Source organism: Leucoraja erinacea, chromosome 19 (genome assembly GCF_028641065.1).
Source record: "Leucoraja erinacea ecotype New England chromosome 19, Leri_hhj_1, whole genome shotgun sequence".
NCBI lineage: Eukaryota > Metazoa > Chordata > Chondrichthyes > Rajiformes > Rajidae > Leucoraja > Leucoraja erinaceus.
This window is the reverse complement of record NC_073395.1, coordinates 38060750-38087602: the sequence shown is the minus strand read 5'-3', so window position 1 is coordinate 38087602 and position 26853 is coordinate 38060750. Positions and strand designations below refer to the sequence as shown.

Genomic DNA, 26853 nt, shown 5'->3' with positions numbered 1-26853 from the left:
GGCCTCGTTGCATCTCCCCTTTTCCTAATCGGCCACCATTCTACGCCAGAGTCTGCTTGCCTGTTTTTGCCACCAAAGTGGATAACCTCACATTTTTCCACATTGTACTGCATCTGCCATCCACTTGCCCACTCACCCAACCTATCCAAATCATCTTGCAGCCTCCTAGCATCCTCCTCACAGTTAACACTGCCCCCCAGCTTTGTGTCATCCGCAAACTTGGAGATCTTGCATTCAATTCCCTCATCCAGATCATTAATGTATATTGTAAATAGCTCGGGTCCCAGCACTGAGCCTTGCGGTATTCCACTAGTCACTGCCTGCCATTCTGAAAAGGACCCATTTACTCCTACTCTTTGCTTCCTGTCTGCCAGCCAGTTCTCTGTCCACATCAATACTGAACCCCCAATACCGTGTGCTTTAAGTTTGCATACTAATCTCTTATGTGGGACCTTGTCGAAAGCCTTCTGGAAGTCCAGACATAACACATCCACTGGTTCTCCCTTATCCACTCTACTAGTTACATCCTCGGAAAATTCTATAAGATTCGTCAGACCGCCAGGGGACCTATGCAGGAATTTTTTTTGTTGATTTTAGCTCTGCATTCAACACCATTGTGCCAGAGCTACTACACTCCAAACTTTCCAAGTTGACTGTGCCTGAACCCCTCTGTCAGTGGATCACCAACTTCATGACAGACAGGAAGCAGAATGTGAGGCTGGGAAAGTACATCTCGGACCCACTGACCCTCAGCATAGGAGCACCGCAAGGCTGCGTGCTCTCCCCTCTCCTCTACTCTCTCTACACCAATGACTGCACCTCCACAGACTTCTCTGTCAAGCTTCTCAAATTTGCGGACAACACAACCCTGATTGGACTGATCCAGGATGGGGAGGAATCTGCCTACAGACAGGAAGTGTCACAGCTGGCGGCCTGGTGCCATCGCAACAACCTGGAGCTCAAAGCTCTTAAGACAGTGGAATTGATTGTAGACTTTAGGAGAGCTCCCCCTCCCCTCACCCCACTCACCATCAACAACACCACAGTCAGATCTGTGGAGTCTTTTAAGTTCCTTGGAACCATCATCTCCAAGGACCTTAAATAGGGGGCCACCATCGACTCCTCATTCAAAAGGGCACAACAGGGGGTGTACTTCCTGCGGCAGCTGAGGAACAACAATCTGCCACAGGCAATGATGGTCCAATTCTATACGGCCATCGTAGAGAGTTTGTCCTCACCTTCTCCATCATGGTATGATTTGGCTCGGCCACCAAGCACGACACCTGGAGGCTGCAGCGAATCGTCCGATCAGCTGAGAAGGCTATTGGCTGCAACCTTCCCGCCATTGATGAATTGTACACTGCAAGGGCCAGGAAGCGAGTGGGTAAGATCATCTCTGACCCCTCTCACTCTGGCCACAAACTCTTTGAATCACTTCCGTCTGGAAGGCGACTCCGGACTGTCAAAGCTGCCACAGCCAGACATAAACACAGCTTTTTTTCTACGAGTAATAGCTCTACTCAATAACAAAAAATCTGTAGCCTTCTTTTGCTCTGGTATTTTATTTAATTCACATGTTTAATCAATAATGTTTTATTATTAATGTTTAATGTTTTATGTGTCATTCCTAACTGTCACTGTGTGTCATGTTGTCACTTGTGAGCGGAGCACCAAGGCAAATTCCTTGTATGTGAATACTTGGCCAATAAACTTATTCATTCAAAAAGATACCCCTCAGATTCCTATTAAATCTTTTCCCTCTTCACCTTAAACCTATGCCCTCTGGTCCTCAACTCACCTAGCCTGGGCAAGAGACTCTGTGCATCTACCCGATCTATTCCTCTCATGATTTGTGTGCTGCGTAATTAGATTGCAGAACCATGGAAAACGCTCTCTCCCGCTCTCCCGCTCTCCCATTCTCAATCCCCACCCTGTCAAATCCCAAATGTCCTTGTGGTCTCAGGTTAGACCCGAGCAGGCAGGTTCACCTCAAGCCTGATTGGAGGCAGCAGCTCTGCTGATGTATTCTGATGCAAACTCCATTGTACGGACAATCCCCAGGTCACACGAGGGTTCTGTTCTTGAGAATGGTGCAGAAGACGATTTCTCTGTACATTAACATCTATTTTCTATAATAATCCATACACCATGTATAAACTTGCTGCGATTCTTTAATTTAATTCAATAATCTCCCTACCATTATCCATAATTAAATTAATGGAATATATACTGTGTCCAGTCATTAGTGGATACTCTGAAAAGTTACTACTGGCTTGAAAAGTACTTTGAAAATAGATACATTTCTAGGTCCACAGCCCCCTCCTCACCTGGCAAACCAGGTGGGGGAGACGGTTTAGTCGCCAACTATCTGACCATGGAGCAGGTAGCACGGGATTACATGGCACCCGTGGCGGGGTGAACTCCCCCGACCTGACCGACTAGAAAGAAAAAAGATCGCATTTGGAAAAGCTGAATATTAGAGCCAAACTGGGAACGTGTTTCTAAATACAAACTGTTAAAACCTAGCTTTTTAATAATCTGACAAATGTGATATGTTGATAGTTGCCACATAAACAAATACAACTCCTCTGGGACTTAACTAGAACGGGGGCCACTCCAGTACATCGAGTGCGTGGACTTTGGACTATTTGTAAATGGTGCTGCTTGTGCATGTGTGATCTATGCAAAAAATGATTTCACTGTGCATTGCACACATGACAATAAAGCTCTGTTGATCCATTACATTATGATGATGATTAACACCATTTCCACTTGATTTCAACAGGAATTCACTAAAGCTGTGCAGCCTCTCTGTCTCGGACGTATAATAGCATCATTTAATAAGAAGAACACCTATGAACGTGAAATAGCATACTACCTAGCATTAGGTCTCTGTCTCCTGTTTGTCGTGAGGACCCTCTTTCTACATCCTGCGGTTTTTGGTCTCCAACACTTGGGGATGCAGATGAGAATAGCATTGTTCAGCCTCATCTATAAAAAGGTAACTATATTAAAGTATATACATGTAATTTCAATCAGGAAACCTAAGTGGCATCATTTGGAAGATGGAAATGAGTGGTTGGGATACTGTTGGGTGGTGGGGTGAGGACATTGAGTAGATGGCAATGAGTTAGCAATGGAGCTCACAGCCCCAGTGGCCCAGGTTCGATCCTGACCTCTGATGCTGATGTGTGGTGTTTGTACATTCTCCCTGTGGCCCTATTGCTTGTCCTTTGAGTAGAGGAGAATGGTCGAATCTGGGGGAGGTGGAGTGGGGGGTGTGTGAAGGGAATGTGGTGAGAATAAAATGGGGTTTTATTTTAGTTTTGTTTAGAGATACAGCTCGGAAACAGGCCCTTCAGCCCACCGGGTACGTGCTGACCAATGATCCTTGCATATTAATACTATCCTACACATACTAGGGACCATTTAAATACAATGATGTTCTGTGGGAGGAAACCGAAGATCCCGGGGAGATCGCACAAACACCGTACAGACGGCACCCGTAGCTGGGATCGAACCAGGGTTTCTGATGCTGCAAGCGCCATAAGGCAGGAACACTGCCGCAGCACCACCGTGCAGTGAGTGGGGCGAGTGTAGGATTCTTATGAATGAATGCTTGATGGTTGGTGCGGCTGGTTGGGTGAAGGGCCTGTCTCCCCACCGCCTGACTCCAGGGCAGCATAAGGCATGGAAAGACTGGGTAGAGAGGAGACGGTGAGTGAACACAGCACACAGCACACAGGTAGGATGTTAAAAACAGTGCCTCTGACAGAGAAACTGGCTCTAATGCACTGATTTCCACAATTAACTCCAGCATCTCCATCTGCAACCTCCAGGGAGAGTTGAGCTGGCAATTTCACTGTCCTTTAGAAGCATATTATCATGGGCTTCTCATTTTAACCATGAGCCCATGGGTTCTCCCTCAGTTACTGTAACTTGCCATTACAATCAAGGCAGCAATACAGTGGCATTAAAGACTGATGATTTGAAATGGAAGTAGCCAATTAGTATGGAATTCTCTCAGCTATTTCCATTGGCGATTTATTTGAAAAGCTGTGCTCATCTAATACTTGAGCCAAGAAGTGACTTTGACACTTTGATGGTTTGCACATCTACTGTGCACTTTAAAACACTTTATAGAAAAGTAGAATCTCATAGCACAGAAAGAAGTTATGAAGTCCATGAAATCCACATAAAATGGAGGAGAACTAGAGGCATCTTTCAGCCGCAGGTGGTGATGGTGCTGTGTCCAAGTTACTGGGCTGGGTTTTAGTGGGACCATGAACATCAGTGATATCCTTTGGAACCGACACCAATAATCAACATATTTCAGATTATTATACAACTTAATTTCTTTACTCTTCTACTTTATAGCACTTGAAATACTGTTGTAACCAGCATTCATTCTGCTCCATAGAAGCAATTCAAGACTAATCCCAGGTTTTTAACTTTGATTCACTGATTTTCTAATTTTACTCATTGCTCCTTAGCAATTACATCTTCAGAAACGAGTTGAACTTTGACAGAAATTCCTGTTCCCTGATACCACTTTTGATAGTCACGTTTAACAGGTAATCGTGTGACACGGTGGCGCAGCAGTAGAGTTGTTGCCTTACAGTGTCAGAGACCCATGTTCGATCCCGACTACGGGTGCAGTCTGTACGGAGTTTGTACGTTCTCCCCATGACCGCATGGGTTTTCTCCGAGATCTTCGGTTTCCTCCCACACTCAAAAGACGTCCAGGTTTGTAGGTTAGTTGGCGTAAAAAAAAATGATCCCTAGTGTTTGTAGGATAGTGTTAATGTGTGGGGATTGCTAGTCAACGCAGTTTTCGGTGGGCTGAAGCCCCTGTTACCGCACTCCATCCCGAAATAAAACCTAAACTAAACTAAACCATGAATGCAGCACTTATTTGTTTATCCAGTATTCAACTGTGAACAAACATGTTCCACCACAATATCAACTTAAACTTGTTAGCTCCCACCAACATCTCTGCAGTCTGTGCTTTTACCTTTCTCTAGGACTGCTCAGTCAGTTTGAACCATTACCAAACAGTGACATGTTCCTCGATGAAACTGAACTGAATTAACACTTGTATTGAAGCTGGTACTGATTTGCCTTCACTCAATCACAGGCATTCCTTTCCTCTCCACCCCTCCATCTCACAGCAACCAAAATAAACAGGCTTATTTCTCACTTTTTCCAGTTCTGATAAAAGGTCATTGACTTGAAATGCAAACTCTGTTTCTCTCTCCACAAATGCTGTCTGACTGCTGGTAATTTTAACTGAATCTGCAGTATCTGCAGTTCTTTGTTTTCCTTGTCGGGGATTAGATTTTGCGGAGCAATTTTGTAAACTGGACGATACCGGAAAAATAAACAACGATACGATTGAGGTGCTTTGGCATCTATAGGAAATGTATAACGTGGACCTTGATAAATAGTTTTACTTTGCACAGAGCAAGAAAACCTTAATGAGGACAAGTATAATATTAAGTAGAGCATTATTTCAAGGAGCAATTCGTCACTCGGAATAAACAAGTCCTGGAAAAGACAGTATTGTTTCATTCAGGAGTTATTTCAATGACAAAAATGCTGGAGAGACTCAGCTGGTGCAGCAGCATCTATGGAGCGAAGGAAATGGGCAACATTTGGTACCAAAACGTTGCCTATTTCCTTCGCTCCATAGATGCTGCTGCACCCACTGAGTTTCTCCAGCATTTTTGTCTACCTTTGATTTTCCGGCATCTGCAGTTCCTTCTTAAACAGTTGTTTAAATTACATTTATTTCAGGAAGTAGTCCTTTAGGTCTACGATATACAAGTAACGTGACAACAGTTGCATTGCCTGTAAAAGCTATGCCTTTGCCACGATTACACATTCAAACTTTCCATCTTTGAAAATGAAGATAATTATTTGAAAATAATAATCTATCAAAGGAACTAATATCACTGAATAGCATGGTCCTAACACGGCATCCTCCCAATTGACTCCGTTAAGTATGTATTCAAAGATTCAGCATGCATGTTAAATTAAGCATTTTTTCTCACACAAATCTATGTGATAAATTGTGATAATGAAACTAAATAATGGTTTAATAACTGCTTTGCTAAAATGTTGTTTCATTGTCTTTGCAGATCTTAAAAATGTCGAGCAGAGTACTTGATAAAATTGATACTGGGCAACTTGTGAGCCTTCTATCCAATAACCTCAACAAATTTGATGAGGTAGATAAATCTCTGCACAATTCATTGTGTAGGGAGAAATTTTGTTTTGCGTCTGTCCTGTTTAAATGAAGGTGTCAATTTGTTTTGTTTTTAATACACAATATCAAAGCAAACAAACTGTCTTTTATATATTACAAAGAAGTAAAGCAGCAGTGGAGAATGTCAATGCATATTGTCTGTGGACTGAGACTATTTCAATTTCATGACAATAATCTCAATGGTGGATCTTGTGAAACTCCCTGTCCTGGTGTAACAGTTTTGTTTATAGAAACATAGAAACATCGAAAATAGGTGCAGGAGTAGGCCATTCGGCCCTTCGAGCCAGCACCACCATTCAATATGATCATGGGTGATCATCCAAAATCAGTACTTCTGCTTTCTCCCCATATCCCTTGATTCCTTTAGCCGTAAGAGCTAAATCTAACTCTCTCTTGAAAACATCCCTTATACTGATAGAAGGAGCAAATACCTGATCAGGTCTAGAAAGGTGAGCCATGAGACGTTGTCATAGTGTGCATTATAAAGCGGTGAATAATAGTTTCCTGATAAGCACAATTTTTACTTAAGCTTGACAGGTTGCAGAGAACACCCTATCCTCCATTCCTTTAAGTACACGGACAGCAACTGAGAAAATTCTACAGAGTGAAGGGCAAAAATGTATCTTTACTTCACATCTACCTTAAGCTCAAATCGAATCAAAATAGACCAAGTATCTATTAATAACATTATGAGAGCTAGTTAGTAGTTCAGAAGTAGTTCAGTTATTAAATTCCACAGTGGCCACTAGCCTTGAGAGAAGGGCTCGTGTGTTCCTCATTGGAAATACTGATATCACGTTGAAAAGACGATGTGAAAGCACATAGAACCATCTCCCAGCCCATCGCTGACCAAAACACCAGTTCTCATTGTTAAATACACTTTATTAAAGTATACATTCAAAAGTCATTGTCTGTTTCTGTACTAAATCTCTCTATACACATAGGACTAATAAAGGGAGAGCATTGAATATCTTTAAACAAAGTTTAATATTATCTTCCTTGTATCATTTCCAATTTTTAATTAAGGTTTTTTAGAAATGCAATATTGGTCTCAGCTTTTCGCCCCATCAAATTATTCAGTGTTGAAAGAGCATAATCCATCGTAAACCTATAAAATATCATGCATAATTATTCAGTTAAATTCAGTTACCTATAAAATATCATCTTAAACTACCGACTAAAACAATAAAAAAAAGTAGCAGTTTAAAATAAATAAGATATGGGTAACAAACATCATTACAGTTTTATTATCTCTGACGAAATGTACCTTCACCATCTACAGTATATCTTCTTATTTCATGTTCTAGTTAAAACTACCTCTTTGATCAAACCTTTAGTTAACCATCTTAACCATTTCCTTGATTAGCCCTCTGCAGTATTTTGTCATCTGTTTCTACAAAATGTTACAAGCATCTATAACCATATAACCATATAACAATTACAGCACGGAAACAGGCCATCTCGGCCCTACAAGTCCGTGCCAAACAACTTTTTTTCCCCTTAGTCCCACCTGCCTGCACTCATACCATAACCCTCCATTCCCTTCTCACCCATATGCCTATCCAATTTATTTTTAAATGAACCTGCCTCCACCACTTCCACTGGAAGCTCATTCCACACCGCTACCACTCTCTGAGTAAAGAAGTTCCCCCTCATATTACCCCTAAACTTCTGTCCCTTAATTCTGAAGTCATGTCCTCTTGTTTGAATCTTCCCTATTCTCAAAGGGAAAAGCTTGTCCACATCAACTCTGTCTATCCCTCTCATCATTTTAAAGACCTCTATCAAGTCCCCCCCCTTTACCTTCTGCGCTCCAGAGAATAAAGACCTAACTTATTCAACCTATCTCTGTAACTTAGTTGTTGAAACCCAGGCAACATTCTAGTAAATCTCCCCTGTACTCTCTCTATTTTGTTGACATTCCTTCCTATAATTGGGCGACCAAAATTGTACACCATACTCCAGATTTGGTCTCACCAATGCCTTGTACAATTTTAACATTACATCCCAGCTTCTATACTCAATGTTAAATTTCCCATTCTTGGTACAAGGAATCAAAGTACACAGGTGGACAGTATCTCACTCTATTCCATAAATTATATGAATTTACACTATTCTTTTTCCTTTTCTTTGGTTTGTTTCTTTATTCTATGATAGTTGTTGATTTAGAATAACAATTGAATGGACAGATAGGGCAAATTACCAACCACAATAAAGTGGAATGGAACCAAATTCCATATCCACTCAGAAAGCTAATCATTTACTCCATCCCACATTGAGTTCATCAAATCATTAACGTAATGAGTAGGAAGAGACGACTGATGTGGGTTAACACTGAAGATAGACACAAAATGCAGGACTAACTGAGTGGGATATGTAACCCGCTGAGTTACTCCAACATTTAGTGTCTATCATTAACGTAATGAAGCAGGCCACAGGTGCTGATATGAGTGTCACTTATCTTATAGCTTCTTCTTCTTGCGTATGGCATGCACAGCCTAAAGTTGTCGGACAACTTGTTCTATTTGATCTTATTTGATTATGCGCGCCGGGTTGATTGCATTTGTCGAAACAGGGCGGACCACGTGAAGGTTGCAATCTCCCACCCCAATCTTATAGCTAGTATGGCCACACATGACTGTTATCGAATATAAGTATTCCCAATATCCCCAACCACAGCAACCCCATCCCAAGAAAGAGATCACTGATACTCCAGCTGTTTAATAGCCTGAACGCTGCCCAATTTTAAAGAGTCAGATGGACCATATTGGGGCTGGATTAAGAGACATAGGCCCATTGGTCACACATCAGGTGCCAGAAAGGGCATTTTTCCAAGTGCACAGCCCAAATGTAACTGTCTGATGGAGGGAAGTGGTGAATGACCTGAAGTTTCCTCTAAACTGGACTGAATTCAGCAATTTTGGAATCAAGGTTGGATCTTATTTTGAGTTTATTGTGGGTTATCTTAATGCGTGTTTAAAATAACAGTTTGGCAATTTGTATTGCTAATCCTCTCATCTCTCCTGTATTGAAGTAAAACGTACCATGTATGTGTGATTGTGTACTCAATGCGACTAAATTACATGATAACATAAGGTCAATTGCTTCCTTTTCAGGGCGTAGCTGTTGCTCACTATGTTTGGATCGCACCAGTACAAGTCGTGCTTTTAATGGGATTGCTTTGGAATGAATTGACTCAGTTTGCATTTTGTGGATTGGGCTTCTTAATAATACTTGCCCTTTTCCAAGCCTGGCTGGGAAAGAAGATGATGCAGTACAGGTAATAAAAGTCATTCATTCAGAGTGTCAAAAATCAACAGCAAGGAATATTTGAGTAGATGTAATAACATCAACTGTTCAAACAATTCAACATGCAACAAAAACCTTGGTTCACATGACAATAAACTAAACTAAATTAATTGCAGGAAGGAACTGGTTTAAATCGAAGATAGACATAAAAAGCTGGAGTACTGTAACTCAGCAGGACAGGCAGCATCTCTGGAGAGAAGGAATCGGTGATGTTTCGGGTCGAGGCTGAAGAAGGGTCTTGACACAAAACGTCACCCCTTCCTTCTGTCAAACTAAACTAATTCCTTTCACCTGCTCCGTATAATTTTCAAATATATGTGAAGAAAGTTAATTGAAATTAACAGATATAGTAAAGAGAGGAAAAGGTAGAAATGATATAAAACATTTAACAAAACAATGTAAATATCAAACTTTAAAATTTTTTGGAATTACTTGCTGCCCGCAGGAATGAGATCCCAGAGTTTCAGGGGTCTGGGGGTCAAAAAGGTTTAAGATAATCAAGGGATATCATTTGGATCATTAAAATATAATTCCACACAATCTGGAGTAAGTTTCATTGATAGTCGATGTTCAAATGCAGCAATTTCTTGAAATTCATGAGAAAGTCAATGTCCAGTTGTCAATCTTGCAAAGCTTACAGCTGAGTGACACATCACTGGGTGTTTGTAGCTGATGGGGTTTATTTCCCTGGCGAGAAATAATTCATGGATAATTCATGGACAAAAATTGTCAAGCATAGAGTCATAGTGTAATGGAGCAATGTAACGTGGAACCAGGCTCTTCGGCCCAATTCACCCATGCCATCAAACATTGTTATTTTGCAAACAGATTTTGACCCACAATTCAAACTATACTCTTAGTCTTGGCACAACACTGCTGCCAGCACTTGAGCCTGGCAGCAGTGTTATTATGTTGAAGGGGTTTTCACCCAAAACAGTTCAGTTTAGTTTATTGTCACGTGCACCGAGGTACAGTGAAAAACTTTTGTTGCGTGCTATCCAGTCAGCAGAAAGACAATACACAAACACAACTGAGCCATTTACAGTGCATAGCTTCATGATAAGGAAATAACGTTTAGTGCAAGGTAAAACCAGCGAAGTCCGATCAAGGATAGTCCGAGGGTCACCAATGAGGTAGATAGTAGTTCATGATTGCTCTCTGGTTGTGGCAGTGTGGATCCGCAACAGAGTGGATTTTGAACTGAGTGGAGACGCAATATTTTCCAATAGATATCACTTGTTGAATATTTTTATTACTTTGAACCGCAGGAGTAAATAGTTATGAATAGCATTAAGACATGACACATCGTTCCTCATACTCAAAAAAAATAATTTATTGATTGAAATAAAACTGCAGTTAGGAACCTTATTTGCCTTATTATGGCATCATATGCATATAATTTCTCCAATGTTACTGGAAGTTAATGATGATCCTCCAAGGCAAGATGATGAATGCTGCATGCTAGATGTGAGCCAACGTTTCACAAAAATACCGATACTGAATGACCTGCCAGGTGATTTTAGTTGGCACCAATGACATCTATTGAGTCGCAGAATCAAATAGCATTGAAAAAGTCCCTTCGGCCAAACACATCCATGCTGACCAAGATGGTTAGAGGAATTTAGGTCAAAGGTGGGGAAATGGGCTCTATGTTCACATGCTCGACCCAAATTCCTCTAAACCTTTTGTACCCTTGTAATTCTGTATGTGGACAGCCACAACATAACCCCAAACATCTGAACAGTGACTTTCTGATTGAGAAGTTAACATTAATCTAACAATACAATTAAAATAACCTGCTACTAGCCCTAATGAATGGCCTTTTGCCCATGACTCAGTTATTTGTTCATCAGTCTTGAGCAGTACAATGATGCAGCTAATATACCCCCTGCCGTACTGCCTCCAAGTAACTTGGGTTAAATTTATTTTGCCTTCCATCACAGTGTGGAATGTGTAGGAGTCTCTGTGGTGGATGTTCATGTTTAAATGTGTTTTTGAGTGATTTGTTGCTTTTAATTGTATGACTGACCTGGCCAATGAAATTCCTCGTATGTTGCAAAACATACTTGGCGAATAAAGTGTGATTCTGAATCTGACCTGTCGTGCTGCCCATAAGAGGTTTGCACGTTGTTTCTGTGAGTCCAAGCGAGTTTATTCTGGGTGCTACAGTTCCCTCCCACATGCCCCACTGCAGCTTACTCAGCCAGTGTCAATTTCCCTGAGTGTGCAAATGAGTGGGAGAATCTGGGAGTGGTTGAGGGAACGTGGGGGGGATCAAAAATATGCAATGACTGTAAGTGGGTGGTTGGTGGTTGGTGTGGACTTGAGGGGACAAGCGGTCTACTCCTGTGATGTATGACTGAGTATAACCTTTAATGTAAAGCAGAGTAGGCAATATTGTGTGAGTTGATTATATGTTCTCTTTTTATCAACAGAGACAAGCGTGCAGGAAAAATAAATGAACGGCTTGCTATTACCTCTGAAATTATCGACAACATTCAATCAGTGAAAGTGTATTGTTGGGAAGATGCAATGGAAAAGATTATTAATGACATAAGACAGTAAGTTGTGTCATGATTTACTCTTGTAATATATATTATGAAAATAATATCATGTGAATTAAGAAACTCCATGGAAACAAGCTACTTTGCCATGTTATTTAGATCTAATTGACTAGATTTTCGGTAGGTTTTGGTTTTAATTTTAGAGATCCAGCGCGGAAACAGGCCCTTCGACCCACCGAGTCCATGCCGACCAGCAATCCCTGCATGTTAACACTATCTTACACACAATAGGGACAATTTACACTTATACCAAGCCAATTCACCTACAAACCTGTACGCCTTTGGAGTGTGGGAGGAAACCGAAGATCTCGGAGAAAACCCTCGTGGTCACGGGGAGAACGTACAAACTCCGTATAGACAGCACCCCTAGTCAGATTGATCCGGGACTCTGGTGCTGCAAGCGCTGTAAGGCAGCAACTCTACTACTGCGCCACCGTGCTGCCTTGGGATTTTTTTTTAGTCTACCTTCAATGTTATTAAAGGATCCTAACTGAAGTAGATTGAATTATTAAGCAACTTTCCTGCTGTGATATCGACACTTACTAAAACTTACAATTGCCTGTTCAGTTTCATTGTCAGTCGATCTCTGCTTGGAATATATTTTCTGACTCTGCCTCTACAGCACATTAGGTTAGATAATTTAAGTGATTCCTCATCAACTGTCTGAATTGGAAGTATCCCCCTTTCCACTCTGTCTAAATCCCTTTCAGAAACTTTGATATTTCATCTCTCATTCTTCTGAACTCCAGTGAGTGTGCAGCCAACCCAGTCTGCCCAACCTTGCTTGTGTGCACGTGACAATAAGCAGACCGTTGAAACCTTTGTGCAGGAAGGAACTGTGGAGGCTGGTTTAAACCAAAGATAGACACAAAAACCTGAAGAAGGGTCTCAATCCAAAACGTCACCCATTCCTTTTCACCAGAGATGCTGTCTGACCCGCTGAGTTACTCCAGCTTTTTGTGTCTACCTTCTGCTCAATCTTTCTTCACAGTTTCACAGACGGCTGTGGAGGCCAAGTCATCGGGTAATTTTAACGCAGAGATTGACAGGTTCTTGATTTGTAAGGGTGTCGAAGGCTAAGGGAGAAAGGAGGAGAATGAGCTTGAGGGAAGGATAGATCAGCCATGATTGAATGGAGGAGTAGGCTCGATGAACCGAGTCTGTATCGTCCTTTTCCTTCTTTGTTGTTTTTTAGGATGTGTTAAATGCATGTTTTATTGTTCTTTAGCTAGTTTTATGTGGGGGGTCGGGAGAAACGTTACAAAAATCTCTTACCTCGACGGAGATGCGACTTTTCCCGTATCGTATCTCTGTCCGCACTGCGGCCAAACATCGTGGAGCTGGCGGCCTTTGCCAAGGCTCCAACCTCGGGAGTCTGCTGACTTAACATCGTGAAGCTCGCTGTCCCTGGTTAGGGACCGACTTCGGGAGCTCCAAGCCGCAGGAGCTTCGAACGCCCTGAACGCGGGAGCTTTGATCACCCCGACTGCGGATGGTTCCGCTCCCCCGCCCGCGAGAGAATAAAGAGGGAAGAAGATTAGACTTTTTTACCTTCCATCACAGTGAGGAATGTGGGGAATCCACTGTGGTGGATGTTTATGTTAACTTTCATGTACTTGTGTGTCTTGTTGCTTTTTTTAGTATAGTATGGCTCTATGGTAATCGAGTTTCACTGTACCTTATTTGGTAGACGTGACAATAAACACACCTTGAAACTTTGTTTTTGTAAGCTCAGTCTAATTAAATAATAATTAGCTTTTCTATTCTTGCATCTAAAGTAACCAACCTCTTATTTCCCCACATTATACTCCTGCCAATCCCATGTCACTTAACCAAACTGTGTGCTTTGCAGGTTCATGGTGAACAACTCATCACTTGCTTACCAACTCTTTTTGCATCATCAGTAAATTTGGCCACAAAGTCCCTTCATCCAAGTCATGAATATAGATTGTAAATAGTTGTGGCCTTACCCTATGGTCCCATTCCTTTGTTCCATATCTCTTTACATCCCCGTCTATATCTCTTGTTTCCTTTTCCCTCAACTCTCAGTCTGAAGAAGGGTCTCGACCCGAAACATCACCCCTTCCGTCTCTCCAGAGATGCTGCCCGTCGCGTTGTATTACTCCAGCATTTTGTGTCTATCTAAACAGGAAAGCAGACTATTATCTAAATGGTGGCCGACTAGGAAAAGGGGAGATGCAGCGAGACCTGGGTGTCATGGTACACCAGTCATTGAAAGTAGGCATGCAGGTGCAGCAGGCAGTGAAGAAAGCGAATGGTATGTTAGCGAATGGTATGTTAGCTTTCATAGCAAAAGGATTTGAGTATAGGAGCAGGGAGGTTCTACTGCAGTTGTACAGGGTCTTGGTGAGACCACACCTGGAGTATTGCGTACAGTTTTGGTCTCCAAATCTGAGGAAGGACATTATTGCCATAGAGGGAGTGCAGAGAAGGTTCACCAGACTGATTCCTGGGATGCCAGGATGTCTTATGAAGAAAGACTGGATAGACTTGGTTTATACTCTCTAGAATTTAGAAGATTGAGAGGGGATCTTATAGAAACGTACAAAATTCTCAAGGGGTTGGACAGGCTAGATGCAGGAAGATTGTTCCCGATGTTGGGGAAGTCCAGGACAAGGGTCACAGCTTAAGGATAAGGGGGAAATCCTTTAAAACCGAGATGAGAAGAACTTTTTTCACACAGAGAGTGGTGAATCTCTGGAATTCTCTGCCGCAGAGGGTAGTCGAGGCCAGTTCATTGGCTATATTTAAGAAGGATTTAGATGTGGCCCTTGTGGCTAAGGGGATCAGAGGGTATGGAGAGAAGGCAGGTACGGGATACTGAGTTGGATGATCAGCCAAGATCATATTGAATGGCGGTGCAGGCTCGAATGGCCGAATGGCTTACTCCTGCACCTAATTTCTATGTTTCTATGTTTCTATCTATGGTCCCATTAGATATTGATTGCCATTTGGAAAATGGCTTGTATATCTCTGCTATCTTTTTTGGTAGTTAACCATTCCCTAACATATTATAATCTATTGACATGAAAATAAAATTGGCATATGTTTAATGTGAATTATCACGAGTTAACACATATGGAAAAAATATTCCAATAATTCCTGTGTAATAATTTTGTCTTCATTCTAATTTGACAGGGTTGAACTAAAGCTGACCAGAAAGGTTGCCTACTGCAGATACTTCAGTAGTTCAGCTTTCTTTTTCTCTGGCTTTTTTGTTGTGTTTCTGTCTGTGGTGCCTTATGCCTTCGTTAATACCGTAAAACTGCGTAGGATATTCACCACCATATCGTACAACGTCGTGCTTCGAATGACGGTTACCAGACAGTTTCCAGCTTCAATACAAATGTGGTATGATTCCTTAGGAGCCATACGCAAAATACAGGTATGTTAGAGAAATATTGCTGTGGATTGAGTGCATGAAAGTCCGAATGTTTCTAATGAAATGTACACTTTATATCTCATGTTCTTAATTTCTGCTGTGGGGGGACGTTTCATGTTGATTTCTATAGTGTACTGTTCTGTGTCTTTTTTTTCTTTTTCTCTTTTTTGTTTTGTATGGATTTATTGACATTTGATCTGTTCAATTAATTTAATCAATCTCTGTAAAGCACTTTGGTTCAAATACTGGTTTTGTTGAAAAGTGCTATATAAATAAACATTATTATTATTATTATTATTATTATTATAATCAATATTCCCAACTCCCTCTTGGTTGTGGCTTTTCCCAGAATAAAACCCAACTGTTTGACAATATTGCTAATGTGAGCATTATGTTAAATATTCTGCTACAAATTTAAATACTCCTTTAGACTTTAGACTTTAAAGTACAGTGTGGAAACAGGCGTTTTGGCCCCCTGAGTCTGTGCCGACCAGTGATCACCCCGTACACTATCCTACACACTAGGGACAATTTACAGTTTTACCTAAGCAAATTAACCCACAAACCTGTACGTCTTTGGAGTGTGGGAGGAAACCGTTGCACCCAGAGAAAACCCACGTGGTCACAGGGAGAACGTACAAACTCCACACAGATAGCGCCCATGGTCAGGATTGAACACTGGTCTCTGGCGCTGTAAGGGAGCACTCTACAACTGTGCCACTTTGCCGCAGAATTCATCTTTCCTCTTTTAGAGGATACACGGATATTTGAACTACCTGAATGAATTTAATCGTGCAGCAACAGCACAGTAATCCATATACCGTCTTATAACAATCATTCACAAATAGGTTATGATGCCTATAAAGATTTGATTCTTGAAATATAAAATCAGACTTTTACAACGAGAATTCCAGTCATGAATTTCATCCCCACTGAACAGGAAATTGATAAATTATTTTTTACGAGTGTCAATACTGTGTCACACATGTATTCCTGAATGCTGTTTCGTGATGGATATTTTTGGTAATACATTCAAGTTGGCAGTGATAATAATAGATAATCAGCTTAAGTATTATTTTCTAAAGACGTGTCTGCCTAGCCTTTCTCCACATCGGAGGAGCACAGGTGAGTGCAGAAGGTTCCCATCACCATCGGGAGTAAGTTGATATTTGGCACTTTGGACTTTTAACATCATGTCCTGTGTATTTGTAAACATTAAAATTATAATTTCTTGAATGCCTAAGTAAAATTAAATTCAGATACATAATAATCAATGCTTCCTATCATTTAAATAGAAGTATGGATTAATGCAATGTGAATTAGTTGGGCTTTTTTCGGGTTATGTTTCTATAATACTCATTGCTAGCTTGTGAAAATACGAATTTTCCGCATGGATCCAAAATATCGTTAATGTCCTGTGCCCAGCTCGCAAATGTCAACATCAAGAGTTTAATAATATTTTGTCTTTCAGGATTTCCTGCATAAAGATGAACATAAGACTGTAGAATACAACTTAACAACAAAGGAGGTCGAGATGGTAAATGTCACAGGATCTTGGGATGAGGTAAGAACCCAATATTTAAAGCGCAGTGAAACTTTTAAACCTTCATGTTCATTTGTAAATATAAAGAATTTTGTGAGGCAAGCAGTTTATGTTTAAGCTCATAAATCACAGTTAAAGATATCCCAGGTACACAAAATTGCTGGAGAAACTCAGTGGGTGCAGCAGCATCTATGGAGCGAAGGAAATAGGCGACGTTTCGGGCCGAAACCCTTCTTCAGACTGATGGGGGGGTGGGAGGGGAGAAGGAAGGAAAAAGGGGAGGAGGGGGAGCCCGAGAGCGGGGGGATGGGAGGAGACAGCTCGAGGGTTAAGGAAGGGGAGGAGACAGCAAGGGCTAGCAAAATTGGGAGAATTCAACATTCATGCCATCAGGATGCAAGCTGCCCAGGCGGAATATGAGGTGCTGTTCCTCCAATTTCCGGTGTTGCTCACTCTGGCAATGGAGGAGACGCAGGACAGAGAGGTCGGATTGGGAATGGGAGGGGGAGTTGAAGTGCTGAGCCACCGGGAGTTCAGGTAGGTTATTGCGGACTGAGCGGAGGTGTTCGGCGAAACGATCGCCCAACCGCTGCTTAGTCTCCCCGATGTAAATCAGCTGACATCTAGAGCAGCGGATGCAGTAGATGAGGTTGGAGGAGATTCAGGTGAACCTTTGTCGCACCTGGAACGACTGCTTAGAACCTTGAATGGAGTCGAGGGGGGAGGTGAAGGGACAGGTGTTGCATTTCTTGCGGTTGCAACGGAAAGTGCCCGGGGAGGGGGTGGTATGGGAGGGAAGGGAAGAATTGACAAGGGAGTTGCGGAGGGAGCGGTCTTTGCAGAAGGCAGACATGGGGGGAGATGGGAAGATGTGGCGAGTGGTAGGGTCACGTTGGAGGTGGTGGAAATGGCGGAGGAAAAAAGGATATCCTGTCTAGACATCCATGGTTAGAATCTTCATATTATCATCATTTAATCAATTATTATTATTATTATTTATTGAATGTTCAAATAATCAGAATTCTCATGGAAATGAGTGGTGTGTTTCTGGAGATTATCACCGAGCTTTACATCCACAGCCACATCCAATATTTTAAATGCATTAAATAAATATTCTTCAATTCTTTTAGATGGTGTATATTGATAAATACCACACATAATGTTCCGTTACAAGACGTTGTTGAGGCGGCAGTTGGAGTGTTGCATTCAGATCTGTTTTCTCTGCTCTAGGAGAGGTGCTAGAGGTGATTATGAGAATGTTGCAGGGACTAGATGGCCTGTGCTCGAGCCAATAAAGTCCGAACTTACACAACCTCTTCCGACAGTCCTGGCAAGAATCTCGTAATTCTCTGCACTCTTTCCAGCTTAATTCTATCCTTCCTACAGCAGGGTACAAGGTATTCTTCACCAACATCGCAAATCAACATCCCGACTTCTCGACTCAGAACCCCGACTGATGAAGGAAGTTTTACCAAAACCCTTCTTTATCACCCTGTGATGTCACTTTCAGGGAACTATGTACCTCCTTGACTATAATGGGACCTTCCATTAACTTCCCCAAGTTCACCAGCCTTCATGTCTTTCTCCATGGTAAATGCAGAGGAGAATTACAGATTGAGGACCTTGCCCATCTCGTGTGGAGTCACACATAGATGACTGCTTTCATTTCTGAAGGCCTTATTCTCTCTCTTGTTAACCTCTTTCCCTTATCTATATTACTAAAAGTCTGATCTTGACCACTTCCTGTTCTGTATATTGATTTTAGAAAAAACGCTGCCACTTACGGCTGTAATTTTTGGCCATCTTACTCAGAGTCCCCCTCCGCTGTGCAGGACAAGAGGATGTTTCCCATCGATGAAAAATAAAACAGTTATTAGTGTTTAAAAAATGTTGAGATTCTCTCTCCTGATGGCACGCCCCTTCCGGAGGGACTATAAAACCCGGAAGTGTTGAGTGCCTCAGTCAGTCTCTGCAAGATGGGGGAGCGAGGGGGTCACATCTCTCAGCCTGAGCTGTGAATAACACTGAACACATGTCTACTAAACTGTGATGGTTTTACTGACCTGTCAGTGCCCTTAATGTGGTTTGAAAATATAGTTTGGAAATGTCTTTGGTTTAGAAATGCTAAAGTTGTGTTGCCTTTGGTTTGGAAATGCTAAAGCTGTGTTGCCTTTGGTTTGGAAATGATAAAGGTGTGTTGCATTTGGTTTGGAAATGCTAAAGCCGTGTTGCCTAATTAAAGTTGCCTTGCCTAATTAAAGTTGCCTTGCCGAATTAAAGTTGCCGAATTAAAGTTGCCTTGCCTAATTAAAGTTGCCATGCCTTCTATATAACTAAAAGTCTAATCTTGACCACTTCCTGTTTGCGCTTTATATTGATTTTAGAAAACAACGCTATCACGTACGGCTGTGATTTTTGGCCATCTTACTCACAGTCCCCCTCCGCACATCAGGTGCCGAGGATTTTTCACATCGATGAAAAATAAAAGTGTTAATAATGTTTTAAAATGTTGAGATTCGCTTTCCTGTCAATCACGGTATGAAGGCCACGCCCCTTCTGGTGGGAGGGGGATGGACTATAAAACATAGAAGTGTGGGCGTGGCTCAGTCTCTGCCAGATGGAGGAGGGAGAGGTCACGACTCGCTGTCTTTAGTGGCCTTGCACCCTGATTAAAATGGTATGAAACTGCACTTGAATTTGGTGGCCTTGCACCCTGCTTGAAATGGAATTTCAAGGAATAGCCACGAGTCAACTGCCAGCCCACCAGTCGTGAGTGAATGAGCTGCCAGACAACAGGCTTGAGTGACTGAGCCGCCAGTCCCTTCAGACCACAACACCCATACTAGCACTCCAGATAGCCCCCCTCCCCCACCACCCCACCACTGGCCACCAATATTGGAATTGATGGAGAGGTGGAATATAGCGTTGGGGGACCAGGCCTCCCATATGATGATGGGACCCAACGGGTCCCACTTAGTCTAGTTTACCTATAAAATCTCTTTGGATTCGCCTTAATTTTATCTGTGAAAGCTGTCCCCTGCCTCCTTTGTTGTTCTCCATATTTCCTTCTTAAATATGTTCCTCGCTTCCCGAAACCCCTCCAAGGATACTCTTAATCCCAGCTGCCTATTCCGGGCCCAAGCCTCCTTTCTACTGACCAGAGCCACAATTTCTCCCATCATCCAGAGTCCTGTCCCCCCCCAGCTGTCTCGCCCTTCACTCTAACGGGAAGATGCATGATTTGAATTCTTGCCATCACCCTTTCAAAAGCGTCCCACTTTCCAGACATTCCTTTGCCCGCAAGCATCCTACTGCAATCAATTCTAGCACGTTTCTGCCTTAGACAATCAAAGTTGGCCTTGCCCCAATTCAGAACCAGCCTGCGGGCCTCTCCTGTCTTTATCCTTAACTATTTTAAAGCTAATAGAACTGTGGTCGCTGGTCTACATAAGCTTCCACACTGCCACATCAGCCGCCTGCCTAAGTCTAATTGAAACCCTTTTTCCAATTTATGATAGACATTCTCCCACAGAATTTGTATCCTCAGTGGCATGAACTATAAAATAACTTGAAGCTTCACCCGAGCACATACATTTGTGCCAATACATTGAGCAATATTTCAATGTCAATATTTCTGATCTAAAGATTGTACAAAAAGTAAGTGCATTGTGTGAGAGATGGTTTCTTCATCCAATACAGACACTCACAAGTGATTTGGGCAGAATAAGAGGCATTTTTCTTGTTAGTCAGTGTCATATCAAGCAGTATGTGGAGGCCCACACACGTGAGAGGGCAACACCGGATCTAGTATTGGGAAATTGGGAAGGGCAAGTAAATGAAGTGGTTGTGGAGGAGCCTTTTGGGACCAGACCACAGTTCGATTAGGTTTAAGATAATTATGGATAGGGACAGAGAGGGTCCACGTCGAAAAAATGCTCATCTGGGGTAAAGCCAACTTTGAGGTTATGAGAGAACGTCTCGCTCATTGACTGGAACAGGTTATTTGAGGGGAAAGGAACATCGGCCAAGTGGGATGTTTTTAAAAGTATGCTGGAAAAAGCTTAGGATACGTACATCCCCGTTAGAGTGAAGGGCAAAGCAGGCAAACATTAGGAAGCTTGGCTGACGAGGGAAATTGAGGCATTGGTCGAAAACAAAGATGCATGGGACAAGTATAGGCAGCTGGGATTTACAGAGTTGATGTGGACAAGCTTTTCCCTTTGAGAATAGGGAAGATTCAAACAAGAGGACATGACTTCAGAATTAAGGGACAGAAGTTTAGGGGTAACATGAGGGGGATCTTCTTTACGCAGAGAGTGGTAGCGGTGTGGAATGAGCTTCCAGTGGAAGTGGTGGAGGCAGGTTCATTGGTATCATTTAAAAATAAATTGGATAGGCATATGGATGAGAAGGGAATGGAGGGTTATGGCATGAGTACAGGCAGGTGGGACTAAGGGAAAAAAAGTTGTTCGGCACGGACTTGTAGGGCCGAGATGGCCTGTTTCCGTGCTGTAATTGTTATATGGTTATATGGTTATATGGTTATGGGATCAAGTGCATCCATGGAGGTTTCAGGAACTAAAGAGTAAACTAAAAAAGAAGATCAAAAGGGCAAAAAGAGGCCAGGAGATAGCTCTGGTGGGTGTAATCCCAAAAGATATTATAAACACATGGGGGAAAAGATAACTAGAGAGAGAGTGGGACCTCTCAGGAATCAAAGCGGTCACTTCTGTGTGGAGCCACAGGAGATGGGCAAGGTCCTTAATGAGTATTTCCCCTCTGTATTTACCATGGAGAAAGACAGAAGGACGGAAGAGCTTGGAGCAGTCACTAGAAGTGTCTTGAGAGCAGTCACTGTTACCATTGAAGAAGTACTGAAGGTACTGTTATGTATGAAGGTAGACAAATCTCCAGGGCCTGATCAGATATATCCGAGGACATTGTGGGAAACCGGAGAGGAAACTGCGGGGGCCCTGGTTGAAATTTACGAGTCGTTCTTAAATACAGGAGAGGTGCCGGAAGACTGGAGGGTGGCAAATGTTGTGTCTCTTTCCAAAAAGGGCTGCAGGGAAAATGTTGGGAACTGTAGGCCGGTGAGCTTAACATCTGTAGTTGGAAAGTTACTAGAGAGTATTCTGAGGGATAGGATATACAGGCATTTGGATGGGCAAGGGCTGATTAGGGACAGCCAGCATGGTTTTGTATGTGGGAGGTTGTGTCTCACAAATCTGATGAATGTTTTTGAAGACGTGACCAAAAAGGTCGATGAGGGCAGAGCTGGGGATGTTGTGTACATGGTTCCGCATGGTAGGCTGCTCTGGAAGGTGAGATCGCATGGGATCTGAGGAGAGACAGCTGAATGGATAGAAAATTGGCTCCATGGAAGGATGCAGAGGGTGATGGTGGAAGGTTGCTTCTCGGACTAGTGGTGTGCCTCAGGGTTTGGTGCTGAGCCCGTTACTGTTTGTCATCTACAATACATCAATGATTTGGATGAGACATACAGGGCAAGATTAGCAAGTTTGCTGTGATACAAAAGTGAGTGGTTTTGCAGATAGTGAAGATGGTTGTGAACGATTGCAGCAGGATCTGGATCGATTGGCCAGGTGGGCGGAGGAATGTTTGATGGAATTTAATACAGAGAAGTTTGAGATGTTGCATTTTGGGACGTCGAACAAGGGCAGGACCTACACAATAAATGGTAGGCCTCTGGGTAGTGTTGTGGAGCAGAGGGATCTAGGAGTACAGGTGCATGGTCCTTGAAGGTCGAGTCCCAGGTACATAAGGTGGTCAAAAAGGCTTTTGGCTCATTGGCACAGAGTGTAGAGTATAGAAGCTGAGAGGCCATGCTGCAGTTGTTTAAGATGATGGTGAGACCACATTTAGAATATTGTGTTCAGTTCTGGGCAGCATGTTATAGGAAAGATATTGTCAAGCTTGAAAGAGGATGTTGCCAGGACTAGAGGGTCTGAGCTATAGGGAGAGGTTGAGTAAGTTGGGTCTCTATTTCTTGGAGCGCAGGAGGATGAGGGGTGTTTCTACAGAGGTGTATAAAATCATGAGAGATATAGATCAGGTAGACAAAGAGAGTTTCTTGCCCAGAGTAGGGGAATCGAGAACCAGAGGACATAGGTGCAAGGTGAATGGGAAACGATTTAATAGGAATCTGAGGGGTTCCACTTTCACACAAAGGGTGGTGGGTGTATGGAACAATATGCCAGAGGAAGTAGTTGAGGCTGGGACTATCCTAATGTTTAAGTTAGACAAGTACAGTTAGACAGTTAGACAAGTACATGGATAGGGCAAGTTTGGAGGGATATGGATCACGTGCAGGCAGGTGGGACTAGTGTAGCTGAGACATGTTGGCCGGTGTGAGCGAGTTGGGCTTAGGGCCGATTTCCACACTGTATCACTCTATGACTTAATACATACATGGAAAAATAATGCATAAAGGATTAAGTTCAGATATTTAATCATGCTTTGCAATACTTTTGAAACAACATTAAAGGATTTGAGCAATATCATATATGGCATACGAAATGTGTAGGAAGAAACTGCAGATGCTGGGTTAAACCGAAGATAGACACAAAAAGCTGGAGTAACTCAGCGGGTCAGACTACATCTCTGGAGAAAAGGAATAGATGACGTTTCGGGTCAAGTCTGAATTGTGATGAAGGATCTTGACCCAAAAGGTCACCTATTCCTTTTCGCCAGAGTTGCTGTCTGACCCGCTGATTTACTCCAGCTTTATGTGTCTCTCTTCACATGTGGCATATATACGGATAAAGAATATTTGGAGGCCTATAGGTCCAATGCAGGTAAATGGGACTGACCCAGTGTGTCCACTTGGTTGGATCTGGCCAAAGTGAGTTGACAGGCCTAGTTCCGTGCTGTACAACCCTGTGACTCTTGTAATGTTTTCTAAAACAAACAGGGAATCGGAGAGTTATTTGAAAAAGTTAAGCAGAATGATTCTGAACGTAAGATGATGAATGGGGACGAAGGACTGTTTTTCAGCAACTTCTCACTTCATGTTACACCTGTCTTGAAAAACATCAGCTTTAAATTGGAGAAAGGAGAACTCCTGGCTGTGGCCGGCTCCACGGGGTCTGGCAAGGTAAGAGTTTCTATGTTTGGGGGCCTATTCACAATGTTTCCATCACACCACTGAAAGCAATGATTTATTCCGGGATAAGCCACACAGTTACATTGCACTTGAAAGCAGTGCGAGCCGTTAGATATGCCTCCTGAAATGTAGAGACTTCCAATTGAAACCAGGTACTGTGAGTGTGTGGCAGCAAAACTTAACATCAGTCACTACGTTCATGATATACATAATAGAAATTGTCACTTCCTCTCTGCTGTGGTGTGATCAACGTACTCGCGACACTATTCCAATCCATGCCATTTCACTTTAATGGATGGGAAGAAATTCGCCTTTAACTAATTAAATGGGGGGGTGGGGGGGGGCAGTATTTGTAGCACTTAGATTCTGACATTAGAATCTAATTAAATTGCTGGAATGAATAACAAGAAGCAGGGTCAACATGGCAGTTAATACTCTTCTATACATTAAGCTGTAGCAACCAAAGATGATTTCCTCTCCCACAATAATATCCTGATCTTGGCCATTTACTGTGGGTGACAGATTACTTTGATGAAGTGTTTTACTTCTAATGGCGAGTTCACAGCCATAGGGGGTTTTGGTTGTAATGGGTACCGGGAACTTTTAATAGCGGCACGCTATTTTAATAGCCGCACACACAGTGAATGAATTTGAACACAATGTACTTTAATTCCAACAATAAGGTCATTGTCAATAGCTGTTTGTGTCATGTCTTTTATGTAGAGCTCACTATTGATGATGATAATGGGAGAACTGGAGCCGTCAGAGGGCAAAATTAAACACAGTGGGAGGATTTCCTTCTCACCGCAGGTGCCCTGGATCATGCCTGGAACTATTAAAGAAAACATTATATTTGGGCTTTCATTTGATGAATACAGATACACCAGTGTTGTCAATGCATGCCAACTGGAAGAGGTAAGTTTGCTGTTTCATGGCAGGTCGATGTATCATATTTGATGGTATTGATTAAACAGTAGAGTATAGACACACAAAGCTGGAGTAACTCAACGGGACTGGCAGCATCTTCGGAACGAAGGAATGGGTGATGTTTCGGGTCAAGACCCTTCTTCTGGTGTCTCGACCTGAAATGTCACCCATTCCTTCTCTCCAGAGATGTTGCCTGTCCCGCTGAGTAAGGGCCTGTCCCACTGTCCCACGTAGAAGAGGTTTACCGCTATGCTGCCTGGTTTAGAAAGGTTTCAAGGTCTGTTTATTGTCATATGTACCAATCAAGGTAGAGTGGAATTTGAATTATCATACAGCCATACTAAAAAAAAGGCAACAAGACACACAACTACATAAACATCCACCACAACGGATTCCCCATGTTCCTCACTGTGATGGATGGCAATAAAGTCCAATCTTCCTCTTTTATTCTCCCGCATCTGCGTTGAGGTAAGAGATTATTTTCTCTGGAGTATCGCCGGGTTGAAGTCTTGGTTATCATGGATGAATTGGGCTATAGGGCCTGTTTCTGGGCTGATTAATTCTATTACTTTGTGACTCAAAGCTGTGCCCTAAAGTATTTGACATTTACATCCTGGCAAAATGATTCCGACCGTCAATCCTATTTCTGCCACTCAGAATTAAGGGTTATGGGGAGAAGGCAGGAACGGGATACTGATTGTGGATGATAAGCCATGATCACGTTGAACGGCGGTGCTGGCTCGAAGGGCCGAGTGGCCTACTCCTGCACCTATTTTCTATGCCAGTCCTCTCCAATTTAGTACTTTTCTCCAATTCTCTCCTTATTCATTCCCAACTTAAAACTTATGGAGTTGTGATTACTATTACCAGATTGTTCTCACACTGAAACAACAATTCCCTGACCAGTGACTCTCAAAACAAGATCTAGTATGGTCCATCCAATTGTTGGACTAGCCTCATATCTTTTCAAGAAACACTCTTGGGTACATCAAACAAATTCTGTTCCAAAAGAAATGAGGATGGGTCATGATCTATTCTACATTTTCCCTGAACTCCATCTCTTTTGATGTCTCATTTTCACACCTTACCCTTATTTATCTCTGTGTGTCTCTCTCCCCTGAGTCTGAAGAAGGGTCTCGACACGAAACGTCACCCATTCCTTCTCTCCAGAGATGCTGCCTATCCTGCTGAGTTACTCCAGCATTATATATGTGTCTATCTTCAGTTTAAGCCAGCATCTGCAGTTCCTTCTTACACACGTCCTTATTTAAAAATTGGGCAACACAGTACAAAAGGTCTACACTGAAGTACAGCATAAAGAATGCAAGGCTTATTCTGATTACTGATTACTTAAGATGACCAATATCGGTTGCTCGAGATTCACTCCTGAATTCCACAATTGTGTAATGCCATGTCATTGTCATTGACTCCTAGAGCACAGGAACAAGTCCTTCATACCAACTGAGATCACTCATCTAACAGTCCTCGTCCTAATGACAGTTAATTAAAACTGAGAGACAATAACATTTAAAAGACATTTGGACAAGTACGTTACTAGGAAAGATTTACAAGGATATGGGTCAAAGTTGATCCCTCTAAATCTATTCTAATAATGTTCTCCCATTTTCGCACCTCACCCTTATTCATCTCTGTGTCTCCCTCACCCCTGAGTCTGAAGAAAGGTCTTGATCCGAGTCGTCACCTATTCCTTCT

General features: G+C 42.3%; 1 protein-coding gene across 1 annotated transcript in view; it reads left to right on the top strand.

The window, feature by feature from the left end:
- cftr (CF transmembrane conductance regulator) overlaps positions 1-26853 on the top strand; it is a 143693-nt gene that overhangs the window by 40199 nt on the left and 76641 nt on the right. The window contains exons 4-11 of the mRNA XM_055650852.1: positions 2786-3001; positions 6141-6230; positions 9385-9548; positions 12013-12138; positions 15301-15547; positions 17016-17108; positions 24022-24204; positions 24937-25128. Coding sequence (XP_055506827.1) covers positions 2786-3001; positions 6141-6230; positions 9385-9548; positions 12013-12138; positions 15301-15547; positions 17016-17108; positions 24022-24204; positions 24937-25128 — 1311 coding nt within the window. The remainder of the gene's footprint in view (positions 1-2785; positions 3002-6140; positions 6231-9384; positions 9549-12012; positions 12139-15300; positions 15548-17015; positions 17109-24021; positions 24205-24936; positions 25129-26853) is intronic.